This window comes from Diadema antillarum, unplaced genomic scaffold, assembly GCF_040938485.1.
Source record: "Diadema antillarum isolate AM-2024a unplaced genomic scaffold, OU_Dant_1.0 seq00001860_RagTag, whole genome shotgun sequence".
Taxonomy (NCBI): domain Eukaryota; kingdom Metazoa; phylum Echinodermata; class Echinoidea; order Diadematoida; family Diadematidae; genus Diadema; species Diadema antillarum.
In genome coordinates this window covers 179,803-198,941 of record NW_027272531.1, presented here as the reverse complement: position 1 = coordinate 198,941, position 19,139 = coordinate 179,803, and the positions used below count along the sequence as shown (strand labels likewise).

Here is a 19,139-nt window from a genome sequence, read left to right as displayed (position 1 = left end):
AGTGGCCCGGGGCCACCAAAACACACGTCGGGCCACCAAAAAAAGTTGGATGTTTGCCTTTACTTTTTGAGATGAACAGCGGTAACAATCGGCCCCGAAAGTTGCTACAATGAATGTCAGATGATTGCTTTTGATTTTGGAAATGAATAACAGTAATATTCGACTCCGTACGATACTAAAATAAATGTCGGATGTTTGCTTATACTTTTGGAAATGAATAACGGTAAGATTCAGCTCTGTACGGTGCTTAAATTAATGTCAGATATTTGATTTTGCGTTTGGAAATAAACAAGGATAACATTCGGCTATGAAAGATACAAAAATAAATGTCGAACGATCCCTTAGAAGTTCGGAAATGAATAACAATAGTATTCAACTCCGTATGATGTTTGCTTTTATATTTGAAAGTAAATAGCAATAACATTCGGCTCCGGAAGATGCTAAAATAAATTTCGAATGTTTGCTTTGACGTTCGGAAATAAATAATAATATTCAACTCCGTACGATGATAATTATGAATGCCGGATGTTTGCTTTTACGTTCGAAAGTACATAGCGATAACATTGAGCTCCGGAATAGGCTAAAATGAATGTCGAATGATCCCTTTTACGTTCGGAAATGAATAACAATAACATTCAACTTCGTACGATGATTAAATAAATGTCGGATGTTTGCTTTTACTTTCGAAAGTGAATAGCAAGAACATTCGGCTCCGGAAGATTCCAAAATAAATATCACAGTCATGATTGCTCTTACATTTGGAAGTGAATAGCAGTAACATTCTGCTCCATACGATGCTAAAATAAATGTCGGATATTTGCTATTATACATTTCGAAATTAATAACACTAACATTCAGCTGCGTTTGATGGTAAAACAAATGTCTGATGTCTGCCTTGACGTTCAACAATGAAAAACAGTAACATTCAGCTCCATTCGATGATAAAATGATTGTCAGATAATTCATTTCACTTTTGGAAGTGGACAGCAGTAATATTGGGCTCCGTATGATAGTAAAACGAATGTCGGATGTTTGCTTGGAAATTTAGAAATGAATAACAGTAATATTCTGCTCCGTATGATACTGAAATAAATAACAGATTGTTGCTTTTACATTTGGAAATGATTAACGGTATCGTCTGCTGACTGTGAGTGCTGCTGGTAGACACATGGAAGACCGGTGCGTAGCGGTGCGACATTGCCGTCGCTCCCTGTAGCTCTAAGCAGTCTTGGTGAGCTACATGTACACCCATAGTTGTGCGAAATTTTATAGTTTGCAAAGCTAAGACTGTTATTCTTGAGTTGGATATTGTGTAAGAGATGATGACTTAGAGAGAGAAAAGGAGGAAAAACGAATAGTGATCGAGGGGGTACCTACGCCGGCGCGGCAATGTACATTCAGCACGCATGTTCTGCAACCTTGTCTTGCACTCGATTATGTGCCGGTATTTTCTTTTTGTTTTTATGGTGATAAGTCATTTAATTGTCCACCAGAAAACACTGATGAAAGAAGAACATCGATTTTCATTCAATTCATTCATATTAAAGTTGATTCAAATCCAATTGACAAGCATACAAACAATCGGTAGGCACTGTAACAGATACCATGTTGAACATCGACAAAAATTGGATAAGTTGAAGAAAATTCGACGTACGCGTACCTCGAAATTCGCGTACCTCGAACCAATTTCTTCAGTCCCGACGACTTCGAGGTATCCGAGGTTGACTGTATTTACCATTTTCTGTCCATAAAAAACAACCACCTACAACCAGAATTAAAAAATCAACATATGAATTTGCTAGTCATTATATATCTACTGGTATATAACTGCTTGTCAGTTTATAAATATTCCTCTGTGCATCTGCACAAAAGCCATTAGTCACACAGAATGTAAATTATATAAATATTGGTATCTGTTGCTTACTCTGTTGATCTGAGAACAAGAGCTCTGACTTTCAAAAAGGATGCTTGTTTGCAGAATATGTTTTCTATCTTGGAAATCATGAGGCACAAGTGTAAACTGGCTCAAATTCCTTAAAGTTGAAAGGAAGTGGGCAACCAAGAGACCCTGGGAGGACAAATCTTAGGTCCACTGACTAGAAACAGATGTATGACTTGTAGACCTTCCAACCTTTCTGACTGAAAAATGGGGATGATTTGGCTCAAAAGTAGGAAAGAAAGAGGAGTTCCCATAGGACTGTGTGGTAAAATTATCAATAGAAATGGGAAATTCTTATTGAAGCAAGAGCTGGGAATGGTCAAAATTTAGATTCCTTCCTCCAAAATTCAAAAATGTTGAAAGGTCTGGACTTGGCAAATATATTTGCAGTGTATACGGTATATGTACGTATGAAAAACATACATGTATACCTACATGTTTCAAGCGTAGAAGAGGAAAAAGCACATGAGAAACTAAACTAAGAAAGATATGATTCTATTCTACTTTCACATTCTTTGTAATTGTTTGAGAACATACTTTAACACATATCACAAACAAAGTCCACACATTCTGCTTCCCTCATAGTCTGATGACGCTACATTAGATTTCTCTTGCCTCATACACTACAAACTGTAAGCATACTTCTTGTACTACTACATGTTGCTTTAGCATGTGTGTTGGACAAGTCAAACTATTAAAGTGGAATGGATATTTATTGGAGCATGTGCATAAAAGTATGCTGCCCACCATACACATGACCATGTCAAGTTTGTTAGCTACGTAGAGTTTACTAACCAAGGTGTCTGCTTCCGTCTTTGTTTGGAGATATTATAAATCAAAGAGAAAATGCCCGCAAATCAGAGTGAAGGTTTTATAGATGTGTAATGACTCCTAAATTCACCTTGATGACAAATCAAGTAATAATGATGCGCCATAAACCCCCTGGTCCCCCTGTGGGTGGGCTTTGATATCTAAGATTGCATTTCGGCTGGATGTTCAAGTTTATGGCTGTTGCCATATGGGGCCAAAGCTGTATGCTGTAGCAGATGACAATATTTGGCTCATCTTGTTTTAATCTGGTTGTAGCTTCTCATTACGCAATCTCTGTTTGTGACAAGGTCATGGAGTAGGTGATTGGTTTTAATCTTGATTTTGCCCCCTGAGCATTCTTTCATTACCTTCTAGACAGCAGTTTCAAACTTCCCTTTAATACAATACATTGTGAAGCATTCTCACACCTTTCTTCTAAATGCCTCCTAATTACAGAATGAACTATTTCAACTGATTTATGATAAAGTGCTAGGATAGGATAAATGATTTGTGGTATGATACAGGTAGTATATGACAAATTTGCTCTGTGGAAGCATATCAAACAGTAAATGATTTAAAGGTAGGAACCCCCCACCAAATATGCACCTGAATAAGTATATGATACATCATGCCAGTACAAAATATGCAAAGATGTCAATACATATTACAATTCTAATGGTTGAATGAGGGGGGGGGGGGATTTCATGAAGCGTTTTGTCTGACAAACTTACCTCAGCCAATCAGATGCAAGGATTTCAGTAGCTTGTAACAGTTCATCAGAAAAATATCCTACTAAAACACTTCATGAAATGCCCCCCCCCCCCCCCCCCCCCCCCCGATGTAAGATAAGTACGAAGGAGAGCATTGTATTCTTTGAAGAAAAAGAATATTGATATAGGATATCCTGCTGAAATGAAAGTGTATAATTTAAGTTAGAGTTATTAGAGCATACCTCCACCTTCTTTTCACTGCTGACAGGAAAGACTGAAATCCTCTCTGAGCCCAGCCATTTCTGGAACTCTCTGCACCAATTCTAGCATGGAGGATGAAGGGCAAGAAATTGATAGCCTTATCAACTCTAACATACATTTAAAGAAAAAACAAAATAAAACAAAAAACCCACAAAAAAACAAGAACAAGCTATTACTAATACTATCCAGGTCAAATTCCCAGCTGGAAGTTCACGACCCTCACTAGTTTTTCTTGTACACTGCTATTGTCTTCCTTCCATTACAATCATTCACTGTCTTCCTGAAATTCTGACGAGCCAGTATATTTCTAAGACCTTGAACAGAAAGCTCATATGCATGACAGGTCTCAGTGCACCACAACATCAAGCACAATGCAACCAAGGCACTTTATTTATTAAAACCATTTCACCTACTATCACCTCATTATCAGCATCTTGACCTTCATCCTCAGGACACAGCTCTTTATTTGTCTCTTTTTTTTCAATTTGATGCTTTCAATTAGAAAAATTGTATCATTATTCTATTTCATTATCATTTTCATTATCTAGCAATATGTGCAATTCAATCCAAAAAAAAAAAAAGAAAAAAGAAAGAAAATCTCTATCTTGCCAGCATGCATCACTATCTATCATCTTTCTTCCAAAGTATATGTGATGGATATTCTTTTGGCATCAGAACATTGTAATTGTACAATTTCTTTCGTTTCAGGTAGTTCCACTATCAAAATTTGTCACCTTTTGTCCTATTCAAAAGTTTTCCTGTCACCCCTGAATTTTAGTGCATATCTCAACTTACAGACATATTAGATGGAATTGGTTATATCATAAGGAGATTCAGCAAAATTTAGGAATATTTTTAAAAGATGCCTCTTTGAAAGAGAAATATGATATCATAAGGAGATTCAGCAAAATTTAGAAATATATTTAAAAGATGCCTCTTTGAAAGAGAAATATAATAGGGAATTACTTTCTAGAAATATAAAATCAAGAGGACTGTTGAAACTTCTGCAAGTGGAACAAACAATATATGAACAAAACTGGGCCCACATAAAAGATTTATTCTTTGTACTCCCATATAAAGCACAAACAATGAATATTCATAAAAACCATATAAATGTGCTTTCTGAAGACTTGGTGAATATGAATCCAGTAATTATAAGAGTTGTCATCAAAATCACAGACATCACAGAGAAACTACATATCATTTCACTTTATCAGCAAGCATGATAGCTACTCGTTAGTTCTGGGTACTGTAAAACATGAAATATTCGCGGCATGAAATTTTCGCGAATCGGAGCCGAAAGCCTTTTTCGTGGCATGAAATTTTCGCAAATTGCTACTGGCATTCAATGCATGTAGTGTAGACAAGAGCTTTCGCGTGCATTTTAATTTTGCGAATTTTGGCGCTCGCGAAATTCGCGAAATTAAAATGCACGCGAAAATTTCTCGTTTTACAGTATCTCTCACAAGACTAAATGCAATGATTCAACCTTTTTTTTTTTCTTCTTCTTCTTATTTTACAGTTTGATAGGGCTGACATACTACGGCAGACAATTGGAATGGTCTTGGTAGCTGCCACATTAATGCTAGAAATCTATCTGATTAAGACATGCCATACTTGTTATTATGAATTCATGCAAACCATGCTAGTAGTTTCCTCACTTTGACAAGGCTGCCTGGGGTAACGATGAGGACTCGCTTGACGACAGGCTTCCCACCGTAAGGTCCCTGTTTGAAGAGAGTCCTAGTAAGAGAGTCAAATTTTAATCAAGCTTTTATTGAAAAAAAAAATGAATATGAATGGTTGCAAGTCAGAGAGAGTGATACACAGAGAGACAGAGAGATAGACAGACAGACAGACAGAACGGCAAGCAGAGAGCAATACACAACTTGGCAGTCAGCCAATCAGAGCTGTTCAGAGATGTGTGGTTGACAGTTAAGTCGCCAGTTGCAACTCATCACAACTTATATTTACTGATATGAAAAGGGCCTACTAGCCCTGGCAGAACACATAACAATGTGTAACAACTTCTAACAATTTGTTTACCAAAGTGAAAAATCTTCACTGTGTAAAGCCAAGATGTGAGAGTGAATTGCTCTCATTTTGAAATAGTCTCTGTGATATAACAGCAAGAGGAACACTTAGTTCATAGTAGACTAGTATGATTAAAGGGTGTGTACAGTTCTGGTCGAGGTGAGGATTTAGCTTTTGACGTTTTGATGAAAATCGGTTTTGAAATGGCTGAGATATTCAAAAACAAGGTGAAACAAAGAGATCCTAATAAAGTTGTGGCCTGTCGCCTTTTATTATTATCACTTTTTTGATATCTCAGCCATTTCAAAACCAATTTTCATCAAATAAACGTTGAATCCTTCTTAAAATAAATATGCTCTTTCATATTTCATGAGAGGTTTCTCATTATCTCACTTAGAAATGTTCAAAACATGAATCCCCACCTCAACCAGTACTGTACAGTCCCTTTAAGAAGGGGGCAGGGGGTCAACAGTTTACTACGACTAGATGAGTATTGTGGAGCATGAAGCAAAGTACACAAAATGGTATCAAGTATGCATAATCTATTGTTTGTGTGCATGCATGTGTGTTTGTGTGATTTACATTAAATCTTGATTTATTGTTAAGTATGACAATTGTAGCTGTCTTTTGTTTTATTTCTGTTTATGTAACATTCTAAGAGAAAACTATAGTTAGCATTATTTGCAAAGCTACTGGGAATAGACCGGTTAAGGCAAGAATGAAATTGAGAAGTCCATGGGTCAGATGGCCAGATGGGTCACTTGGTGTAGAGTTGTGAGAAGCTCAATCGCATGCACTGAACACATTTTACAAAATCTCTGCAAATATTGACAGGACTGAACCAGACTTCCAGATGGTTCAACATACCATATCAGTGTAATGCACTGCAGCGTCTTTCCCAGGCCCATCTCATCTCTGTGTATTTATGGGGAAAAGAAAAATAAATATCAGAAAATAGAGAATAACATTATATCTGTTTAATATACAATTTTGTACATGTATTTCCAGCACATGTTTTCTTGGCATGTACTTCACATCTCAAAAACAATATGCCCAAACACAAACTAGTCTTGACTTAATTTCACAGATTTCTTCAAATTTGGCAATGAATTCTTCTAAAATGCACCAGTGCTTATTACTATGCTATGAATACACACAGAAAAAGAATCTAGTGATTGCGCAAAATACAGACTTACGCCAGAATGGCACCGTTGCCCTGGAATTGCCGCAGTCCCATGACGCATTCATACAGGAAGAGCACGCCATCGCGCTGGTGGGGCCTGAGCTGCGTCGCCAGGTGGGGATCCACCACCACATCGACGACGGTGTCATCTTGCTCGTTGTGCTGCCATTGGTGGGATGATGGGGGGCGGGGCATCACCAGGCAACCAGGGAGGGCGGGGTCAAAGAGGGGTTTAACAATCCGTGGCTTCTGCAGTAGTGGAATGAGAGATAGTTCACTGACACCATATCGATACGTATAACTCTGGATACAGCCTTAGGGAGACAGCGTATGGAAAATGTGTACTAAGCATTGTCAGCAGTAAAGCCTGGATTGAAATTTGACTCCTTAAACATCCAGCATCTCCTTAATTTAGTAACAATAAGCATGTAGTGTCTCCCTAAGGTGACATCCAAAGGTGACATACAACATATGTATTAGCACCCTGCAACAACACCAACAAAAAGTCAGACATGGATTTTTAGTTATAAGGGCAGATTCTTAAAGATCAGACTCTAAGCTTTAAAATGATGTACAAATCAATTCAAATGGATTCTCCTAACCTATTGTTGTGTAATGATACACAAAGTTATGACTACCTCTTCCCATATACCAGTTCACCTCCACCAGTCAATGACCCCTACCAATGCTCTCCTCATCCAGTGAGTCATCGACCTTCATCATCCCTTGAGTACTTCTAGCCCCATCTAATTTACGACCAGGCTAAGCCAAACCTAAACATCCTGCCAGTTCCCCCATTGATTACTTAGAATTGTTGTTCATTCCAAATCCAAGAATACTACCTCCCTAAATAAAACTAGTCCCGCCTTTGTTCCTATAACAACCAAAGTTTTGCCCAATTAAAACCCCTCTTTAACATGAAGACTCCACCCCAATTGACCCATTCATAGTGTGTTACAACCCACAGCTCTATGGTTATAACAGTGTAATACTCATGATTGAATGTATGAAGTGAATTACAAGTTGTAGAACATGCAGAGAAGAAGACTTGGATTCTGATGCTCGAAGAGAGAGGATCGCCTCCAAAACGCCTCTCAAATAAAGCACACGTATGGAAACTCAAATGAACTGTGTCGCCACTCATTTTTACTATGATGTGTACCTCTCAGAATTAATATCAACCGATCCCAAGTAGCAAAACATCCGCTACACAACATGGTGGAGAACCCGGCTTGATTTGAACAATTCAACACGTTCAGCAGTTGTGACAGAACATTGACTGTTGACAATTGTTCATGACTTGCGACACTACCGCCTGAGAACCCGGTGCTCTGAGAATAAGACATAAGACTTACATCTGTTGCTGTGGCCAACGAACGTTTCCGCTTCCTGAGACCAGAACTTGTCTCCTTGCTGTGAAAGTTTGTGCAGCAGAACTGAGAGCTTATAATTACCACATCTGATATCGCTGATATATGATGACATATACCACATCATCTGCCACCATTGTCCTTATGTGAAAAACGGACAACAACGGACAGCACAGCATGACCGTGGACTTCAACATATAATGGTACATTGGATGATAACGTGTTTCGACTGCATGACGTGTTCTCCTCTGGCGTGACTGAACCCAAGATGACTGATCCCGACTGACTTCGACGACATTGCTCTCCAGAATGAGATGAGCGCCACTTCCATGACTTCAAGAAATACAACATCATCGCAACACCAGCCGCCATCATCACCATCAGCATCAACATCGACATCGCCACCATCTTCATCTCCGCCATCTTCATCTCCGCACCATCATCAATAAACGTCATCGCAACCAGCATTATCACCATCATCACAATCACTTCTCATCATCACCGCCTGATCATCACCATCGCGTTGTAAGCTGTCGACATCAACAACATTGGACACCACTGGACAAGGACCAAATGACTTTCTGACATTGACATTCTACGTTATGTTGACTCCCTTTACAAGCCCCGGATTGGCACTGACATATTCAAGTTGACATTATTGTAAAGTTTTTATTTGTGCATTCAATTCATCTGTTCTTCTCTGGCCTGACCCAATCGGTAAGTGAAACCAATCACATTTCATTGTTCCAGTGTGAGAGAACGTGCATTGTATTCGTATGAGAGTTGTGTTACATTAAGTTAGATTTGTAGATTGTATATATTGTATTTGTTCACCAAGTAGTAAGGAACGCGTACGCCTACTTTCTAATTTTTTGTTTAAAGTAAGACCAACTCTGACACAACTATATCAACAATGACTACCACCACCACAACCACACTCAGACAAACTGACTTTCTACCCGCCCGCTTCTCGGGGGACAAACTTGACCGGGACGATGCAACAGCCCACATGCTGACATTTCTTGACTACCTTGACGCCCATAACATTGACGTAACAATACCCACTTCTTTCGACCAAATACTCAAGACATTCAAACGAACCCTCCAAGGTCAAGCACGACTTTGGATTGACGGACAAACCTTTAAGACATTCAGTGACCTGCGTGAAGCATTTGTACGACGATTTAGCCCTGCTAAATCAGACTTTGCCAACGTACACGACTTTAACACTCTACACCTGACTGACGGCGAGAGTACTGAGGCTTTCCTACAACGACTCCGTGTAGCAGCCTCCTACATTGACTACGGGGAAACCCAAATTAGACATAGACTTTTGGACTCATTACCCCATGACTGCCGTGCCGCCGTCCTCATGTCGGCATCGACTACTACTCAGACCTGCGACGAAATAGCTACTAAAGCGCAGCTGTACCTAGACATACAAAACGACAAACAACCTATGACTAAAGACTTGACCTTCGCCACTCAGAGCGAAATAGACCGATTAAAGAACGACCTCAACTCCCTTAAACTTGACACACTTGACCAGACCCGAGGACGGACTCGTGACAGAGGACGGGGATCGCCCCACTCGAGGTCCTCCAGCAGAGGTCGCAAGCGCGAGCACAGTGCGGGCAGAAGCCCATATCGTAGCGACCACCAATATACAAACAACCGCCATCGCAGCCATACTCGTAGCCCCCATCCCAATGACCGCGTGCCGCACTATTCCAGGCGCAATGACAAACGCTCCATTATTTGTGACTATTGCCTCATACCTGGACATGTTTGGCGACAATGTCGCAAAAGACTAAGGGACATTGACATGCGTGCACAACAACAACAACACTATTATCACAACCAACATCAACATCAACAACATTACGACCAACAACCATACTACGGACCACGCCCACAGGATTTTTAGGGCGGGAGGACAATAATAACGCTCATTATTCCTCCTCCCGTAGTAAGAATCACAGGCAAAACCCCAACCATGACTCCAACTTGAAATCGACTTACTTAGGGACTGACGATGTAGATCTACAATTAACTGATCGAAACTTTGTTAAAGGACGACTAGACAATGGTAAGAACATGTTCATACTGTTTGACAGTGGCGCGACTAAGACTCTAATTTCGGACAGGTACGTGAAATCGACCCCGCATCTCTCCAACCTGAAAAGACAAAAAGTAGCCCCTACACGGTTTAGATTAGGGAACGGGCAGTTCCTTCAATCGCAGTCGGCAATTGCATTCCGAGTCACTATTCAGGGACACAAATTTGAAATTTCTGCCCTCATTGTGGAGAATCTTGTTGGCGTTGACCTGATTTTAGGGACGAATACACTATCGGACTTAAACGGGACTTTGACATTCAGGAACAATAGGTTCAAGATCAAACAGAAACGAGTACCTTTCTCCCCGACAAACAAAGTGACTATCAACCCTAAAGACTCCACGCTCATGACCTTACAGGGACAGGCACCGCCACAATTCCGTAACACTGACGTCATACTGACTGCAAACGACTACCTTGGTAGACATTGCCCCTCTACCATGGTCGTAACATTGATGAAGGGCAGGACTCAAATACTAGTGACTAATACTTCTGACCGACCCCTCCAATTTGCAAAAGGCAGACCAATTGCATACCTCGACATGGCATGCCCCATAACTGTGTCTGAGCCCCTTCCCACTGACAAAGTGAATGTGACCTTAACTGACCGGCACACGGACAATATTTACAGCACCCAACTCTCTACCCCACGCCCAGACGGTAACCATGGATACCAGACTAGACAAGACAATCTCAAGAGATACCCCCACCTTGACCCCTGCGACCCAATTGCAAGCATGACTGAAGACCAGATAATTAAAGAACACATTGACTTAAACAACAGCATACTGTACCCTACTGAGAAGGACCAATTGAGACAATTACTAAGAGACAATAGGCCTGCATTTTCCTTGTACGGCGAACTTTCCAGCTGCCCCGACTTTGAAGTAGACATTGAATTGACTGACGACACACCATTTTTCATACGCCCCTACTTTGCCACAGAACCCGACAAACGACAGATTGAAAAGGAACTTACTAAACTTGTGAAGCTAGGAATACTAGAAATCGGACCACAATCATACACATCACCAGTACTACTGGTAGCTAAAAAGGACAAATCGGAAAAACGTGTTGTGACTGACTTTAGACATCTGAACTCCAAAATCAGACGAATAAACCACCCTTTTCCCCTACTGACAGAGACCCTTAAACGAATCGGACACGCAGAGACTAGAGTAATGAGTGTTATTGACCTGAAATCCGCCTTTCACTGCATACCCCTCTCAAAATCTGCGCAAAAATACACCGGAATTGCCTCATACCATGGAGGTAAACACTACTACTACAAACGCCTAGCACAAGGACTTAACGTTTCCCCCGGACTCTTTCAAGCCAAGATTGACGACATTTTAGGTACAATTCCCTACTCTCATGACTTTTGTATTGCCCACCATGACGACATTATCTTATTTAGCCCCGACAAGACGACTCATAAACAACACTTGACACAAGTCTTAAAAGCACTTTCTGACAACGGACTGAAAATCAGCCCGAAAAAGTGCAAACTGTTCAGGAATGACGTAGAATACATGGGACACAGGATTACTATCAATAGGGACGGTGAGGCATGTTTTCAACCTATGAATAACAGATGTGCCTCCATACGTAACATGACTAGACCTAAGACCCCCAGACAAGTAAGGAGACTTGTTGGAGCAGTGAATTATGTGGCAGGATTCTTTCCACAAATTCAGGCCATACTTAAACCCCTGCACCAACTGACAAGGAAGAAAAACAAATTCATGTGGACTGACGAACATGAAAAAGCTTTCAACAAGATTAAGGATCTAATGACCAATCCCCCAGTACTACATATGCCCCAGAGCACAGGACGCTTCACTTTGTATAGTGATACCTCACGGACTGCAACCGGTTCGTACTTGACCCAAGTCATAAACGGACAAGAGAGAATCATTGGATACTATTCAAAGGTCTTACCTGACGCATGTCAAAGATACAGTGTTACAGAATTGGAATTATTTGGCCTTTTGATCAATGTGACAGCATTTAAGCATCTATTGAAAGGATGTGAATTCAATGCATTTGTGGACCATAGTTCCATTGTCCAAATTTTAAAGTCAAAAGAACAACCATGCACAACACGACTCCAGAAACTTCTTCTCAAATTATCCGAATATTCCTTTAAGATTGGCTACAAGAAAGGAACAGAGTTAGTTTTAGCAGATTTTCTTTCCCGTGTTCCAAGTGAACAGCACCCGGAAATAGATCAGGTAATTCCCCTTTCCTTTAGTTTGTTTAGCGAGAGTGACTTTACTCTTCACCCCGTCCAGCCAGTTGAACGACCCATGACACGTGCATATGCAAAACAGATGGGAGTTACAATCCCAGACATTTTTCCTCCACGTGCCAGTGACCCAACACCTCAAGCATCTCCCACTACTACAACCCCTCCCCCACGTCCACCCCCTAAACCTAACTTTGGCAAAACAAATGACACACATGCACGACCAACCAACCAGAGACAAGAACCAAAACATGACACACCCCCAGCCCCAACTCCAGTCACTACACATTCCCACACACGTTCCCATGACAACCATGCCCCTTCCACGCGACCTCCTACTCGACATACACCTGTTATTCCTCAACTTCACGAACCAAGATTAGTTGACAGACATAACGACCACCAACACCAACACAGGCACAACTCTAATGACCAATACCGAGAAGTACCGCCTGACCTTTACACCCCGCCTAAGCCACTGACCACTAAAGTAAACAACATTGTAGCTGGACACATTCCAAAACAACATGAGCTAGACAAGTTTACTGACTTGATCAAACGGAAAATAATCAGAGACTACAACCTTCCCATTGACATGCGACAACTAATGACTGAACAGCAAACCTCGCCTTTCTTCAAGCCTGTTTATGACTATTTGTCACATGACATTCTACCTAGTGACAAAAGAGCAGTCAAAACAGTGAAATTAAAGGCTGAAGAGTACATTTTGTGTGACGGCCTACTGTTCAGACTTTTCTTCACAAAGGACGATGACTTCAGACTACAACTAGCTATCCCAGAATCTTTGACTGACACTATCATCTCCCAACACCATGACAACCTCCTTAGCAACCACCAAGGGACCCAACGGACTTACTTGACAATTAGACGCAACTACTACATGCCCAACATGTTTGACAGAATTAACAATTATGTCAAAGCTTGCTTGCGCTGCCAGCAATTCAAGGGCAAACCAGACAAGGACAGACCCTTTCACACGCGAATACCCGACTCTTACAGACCATTTCAACGTATTAGTCTAGACTTCAAGACAATGCCAAGTTCACAGACAGGATTCAGACACTTGATGGTGATTTGTGATGAAATCACTCGATTTGTTGTTTGTGCGCCTTTAAAGACGCTAGACGCAGAAACAATATGCGAAGCACTGATCCAAAAAGTGATATGTATTTTTGGACCACCATCATGTATCGTGACCGACGCTGCTGCCTCATTGACCGGCAAATTACTGACCTTACTGTGTGACGCACTGAACATTGACAAGAAAGTAATTAGTGTTGCCAATCACGGTAGCCTACAAGTAGAACGACATATCAGAACTCTCTCTGACTTTCTCAAAATCAACCTTAACCAATTTGGAAATGACTGGGTAAGATACATTTCGACCACATGCTATGCCTACAACTCCTTTTCCTCTCCACATCTAGGTGACCATTCCCCCTATGAACTTGTTTTTGGCCGAGACGCTCCAAATCTAACCAACTTGACCTTCAACCCCATGACTGGACTTTCTCAGACATACGATCAATATGTGGCCCATCTCAAGAAGAAATTTGACCACATCTCTCAGACCATGCTTTCACTGCAAAGAAAACAACAGAACAAGCAGAATGTAGAGATTGCCAATAGATTGAACAAATCACCGATCTACTCAGTAGGTCAATTAGTCTATTTGTACAAGCCTACATCCTCTTCCCTCACTGCTAACTCTCGAAAAATAGCAGCTGAATGGGTTGGACCCCTGGTCATTCATGAGATTTTGGATAGGACCCACTACATTCTGGCAACTCTCAAGGGAGAAATCCTGCGAGATGTTTTCAATTTCAACAGGCTGAAACCCTGTTTCATGAAAGCGTCTGATGACAGAAAACCGATCACGCACATACAGCGACTGAAAGAAAGACTAGGCAAAGCAGCACAAAACGAGACTGGTCAAAAATCTGACAAGCCGTCAGTACAGTTCATGGATGAGCATGACGAAATCAGACCAGAGTGTACTGCTGACCAAATTATGTGCATGCAAACCACTGACCCATTCAATGACAGAGATTATGTTGACTCCCTGCCCTCAAATGATGGCATAGCCGCCCCCAACCCCCTACAACAGCCCGACCTAGAAAGGCAATTTGATTTGCTCATGAGTGCCCCCACAGACAATGAAATGTCATTACACAGAGGGCGATTCAAGGCTGGACAGTTACAAGTTCTGACTTCATTTGTAAGGAATGTTACTGATAATGACCCTCAAGACATACGCTTTTGGTGGAACATAGGATTATACCCCGACATGCATGACTTGGTCCAAAGTATCTTGGCAGACAAGAATATTCCTGTAACTGGAACACCCAAGAAATTCATGAGACAATTGTATGTGTGACTTTGTAAATAGAAATTATGTATGCGACACTTTAACTTCATGTACTATCATTTTGTGCCTCTATAAGTCTAGAGGACCTTTAAATGGATTCTGTGTGATACACAGTGTGTCACTTGTTATGTCTTTTTAATGTACAAGTTTGGAATGACTTGTCTATGGACGATTTATTCATTCCATCTTCTTGATGAATGCTTTACGAGTTTGGAATACTCGTTTTATGTTTAACTCGCTTGAAAGCGCGAGTTCACGTTCATTACATTTTATTATTTTAGTCATATGGAAAGATTTCCTCTTAATAGGAAAGGTTTGTAAGCCATGATATTCTATGATAGTCTTTCAAAATTGAATGACATTTTGCCTGGATCATAGACTTGACTTTTATTCCTTGAGCGTTCCTATTATCTTCCCAATGATTTTATTACAAAGACATATGTATGGATAGTGCATTAGAGACAAGCACTCAAGGTTGTTATTTGGATCAGATTGTTTATCGCACTGCACAGAATAATAACCAGCGAATTGTTTTTACTTTGTTTTGTGTTACATGAATTGCCATTGTTTTATGATAGGCAAGATCACATTAATGATTTGTCTACAAGTGCATAAGTCTGCACAACATTTTGTAAATACATGTATTATTATAGTGCATAAGTCTGCACAATTTAATTTGACTTGTTTTAAATCTATGTCCTAAAAATGGTATAGACATTAGTGAATATGATATCTTAATTTGGTAATTTGAATAGTTCCCAAAATACAACCAAGACAAGGATATTTCACTCAATGGTAAAATAAGTTCATGTATCATACACCCCCTCGGCATGACTAAGTCTTTTAAGCAGAATTTAAAGAAGGACTTAAATGTCTTCATCGTGCGTTTCATATACAGTAATTGGTCTAATTGATTTAACTGTATATTATCATTATAAGGATTTGAGCAAGAGAGAAAGTATGAAAGAGTCTGGAACTATGATAAACGGTTTCACAAGCATGTTTTGTACATGGTCAATCGCCTTTAATTTTGTCACCCAGCATATGCTGAATTATTGTGTGTAAACCCATTCCCCCTCAAAGAAAAAAAAAATAAGAGAGGAGTCTTAATTTTCAAACAAAAGGGATGTTGTGTAATGATACACAAAGTTATGACTACCTCTTCCCATATACCAGTTCACCTCCACCAGTCAATGACCCCTACCAATGCTCTCCTCATCCAGTGAGTCATCGACCTTCATCATCCCTTGAGTACTTCTAGCCCCATCTAATTTACGACCAGGCTAAGCCAAACCTAAACATCCTGCCAGTTCCCCCATTGATTACTTAGAATTGTTGTTCATTCCAAATCCAAGAATACTACCTCCCTAAATAAAACTAGTCCCGCCTTTGTTCCTATAACAACCAAAGTTTTGCCCAATTAAAACCCCTCTTTAACATGAAGACTCCACCCCAATTGACCCATTCATAGTGTGTTACAACCCACAGCTCTATGGTTATAACAGTGTAATACTCATGATTGAATGTATGAAGTGAATTACAAGTTGTAGAACATGCAGAGAAGAAGACTTGGATTCTGATGCTCGAAGAGAGAGGATCGCCTCCAAAACGCCTCTCAAATAAAGCACACGTATGGAAACTCAAATGAACTGTGTCGCCACTCATTTTTACTATGATGTGTACCTCTCAGAATTAATATCAACCGATCCCAAGTAGCAAAACATCCGCTACACAACACTATATAAAGAAAGACAGAAAGCCCACACACTCTGGAAAAGTTTGAACTGAGAAAAGAAGCTCTGACATACAGGGTCTGGTTAATTCCTTAATTTAGTAACAATAAGCATGTAGTGTCTCCCTAAGGTGACATCCAAAGGTGACATACAACATATGTATTAGCACCCTGCAACAACACCAACAAAAAGTCAGACATGGATTTTTAGTTATAAGGGCAGATTCTTAAAGATCAGACTCTAAGCTTTAAAATGATGTACAAATCAATTCAAATGGATTCTCCTAACCTATATAAAGAAAGACAGAAAGCCCACACACTCTGGAAAAGTTTGAACTGAGAAAAGAAGCTCTGACATATAGGGTCTGGTTAGGCACTTAATCTTTACTAAGCTGTGTTACCTGTGCCATGAATAGGACAAAAACATGATGTAAACCACTGTAGCAACAACAATGAAGGGATTATCAGATTAAGCTGAAATTGAGCATGCTCTATCAACACATTCTGTCCATGATAAATGTCAACTTTCAATGCAGTAGCATCATCCTTACAAAAGTTATTAGAGTTGAAAGTGAAGAGTGTGCAAAGGATTTTCAAAAAATGAAAAAGGGCCTCTAAGAAAAACCTGATCACACTACTCTACCAAAAAAAAAGGGGGGGGGGGTTTGTCAAAAAACTGCTGAGAACTCACTTTCCCATTCAATTTATGATCCCAAACTTAGGAATAATGTAGATGAATAACTCTTTCAGAAAATATGAAAAACTCAAAATTGGCTTGGTTGACCCGCTTCACCTTTTTTGAGTCCTCGCGTAAAATCAAGGGGTGCGACTTTTTGCTTGTTTTGTAATGCACGGTCACATATCATATATCTATATACATATATACTTATACATTGTATACAACGTGTATCTCTATATGACTTTTACAAACAAATCAGTAACAGCCAAAACTTTTTCAGAAACATCATCAACCTGTCTCCCTTTGATTTGTCTTTGTGATCAATATCACTGGTTTGTATACATAAAGAAATTTTGAACTAATTACTTTCATAACTTCTTCCTGTCTGACTCTAATTGGAAGAAATAAGAAAAGATACCGAAGCAAGGGTATGAAAGAGAAAAACACATCTTAAAGAATGAAACCTAAGAAAACAAAGAAACATCATTTGGACAATAAGACAACCAAAAAAAAAAAGAAGAGAAAAAGAAGAGAATAATGAAGGGAAGAAAATTTCAATCATTACTCTGTAGCATAGGCTATCTGGTAGAGTGCATTTGGGATGCCATTACACTTCTCTCGGCAGTGAAATGAGTTAGCTCTTGCAGAAAAGGAAATGGCTATTTATTGGCCGTACTGGTGAGAAACGTACACAGACTTTTATTTATGAGAGTGAAAATGGGGTAGCGTTTCACGCCACCAGGCAATGACAAACATAACAATAGGTGTGACCATTATTTACGATTCCACCATAACAGACATCTCAAAATAGCACCCAGAGGAGATGAGAGTGGACGAGTGGCTGCAATTGCTTGTGACAAGATAGGGGACTAGCTCTTACAAAGGTCTGGCGTTTGTCACTCTTCAGGCCTGCCCACTGTGGATTGGCAAAAGGCTTCACGACGTTGGGCTTCGATCGGTGGAGACTGCCTGAATGGGATGATAGCGATGATGACGGGGAAGACGATGACCCCGTCTGGAAGCACTTGCCAGTCGTCCAGTCATCCTCCGAGATGGCACTCATCACCTTCAAAGATACGAAATACATATGAATAGAAAATGGATATGTGTGATATATATTTACTATATGCATAAAGATAGCATAATTGCAATTGACCCAAACACTTTGAGTGCTCCTTTTCACAGGAAAGATTGAATCACACACATGATTTTTAAAGTGGTAGGTTTGATTTTACATACACTGTACATTATGAAAGCAGGATTGTCTCAGCCTTTATCAACTATTAAAACAGTTTAAATTGAGCATCAGAATAAAAGAACAGGAAAAACAAGTCAAAGTCAAATTTCCTCCGAAAACATTTCATTCTAATGGCAAGCAAAATATTAACCTGTATTTGGTGCATCATTCTATCCACTTTTCATGGAATTTGAAGTACCAGGAGTGCTTTAATAGTTACAAACATGTATTGCGTGTTTTTTTTTCAAAGGGTACCTGTACATACAACTCAGATAGATGACTCATGAAATAGCAATGTCACAGGTTAGAAATATGCCACGCAGCCTCATGGCCACTGGGGATGCATTGTAGACCAAAGTGAAAACAACATAAAACACACGTACCCATACTAATGTTATCACACTCACAACTATACCCAAAGTTACATT

At 40.0% G+C, this 19,139-nt stretch overlaps 2 protein-coding genes across 2 annotated transcripts in view; one reads left to right on the top strand and one right to left on the bottom strand.

Annotated features, from left to right (window-relative positions):
• Positions 1 to 18,540, bottom strand: part of LOC139712806 (DNA repair and recombination protein RAD54B-like) — a 34,093-nt gene extending 15,553 nt beyond the window's left edge. The window contains exons 1-7 of the mRNA XM_071624598.1: positions 18,392 to 18,540; positions 15,883 to 15,903; positions 10,837 to 10,861; positions 6,951 to 7,186; positions 6,622 to 6,669; positions 5,382 to 5,463; positions 3,702 to 3,782 (exon numbers count right to left, since the gene is read on the bottom strand). Coding sequence (XP_071480699.1) covers positions 3,702 to 3,782; positions 5,382 to 5,463; positions 6,622 to 6,669; positions 6,951 to 7,186; positions 10,837 to 10,861; positions 15,883 to 15,903; positions 18,392 to 18,537 — 639 coding nt within the window. The 5' untranslated portion in view covers positions 18,538 to 18,540. The remainder of the gene's footprint in view (positions 1 to 3,701; positions 3,783 to 5,381; positions 5,464 to 6,621; positions 6,670 to 6,950; positions 7,187 to 10,836; positions 10,862 to 15,882; positions 15,904 to 18,391) is intronic.
• LOC139712820 (uncharacterized) lies at positions 9,221 to 10,234 on the top strand. The gene has a single exon (XM_071624612.1). It carries the CDS (start codon positions 9,221 to 9,223, stop codon positions 10,232 to 10,234), a length of 1,014 nt encoding a protein of 337 aa, XP_071480713.1.
• Positions 18,541 to 19,139: the final 599 nt, after the last annotated feature.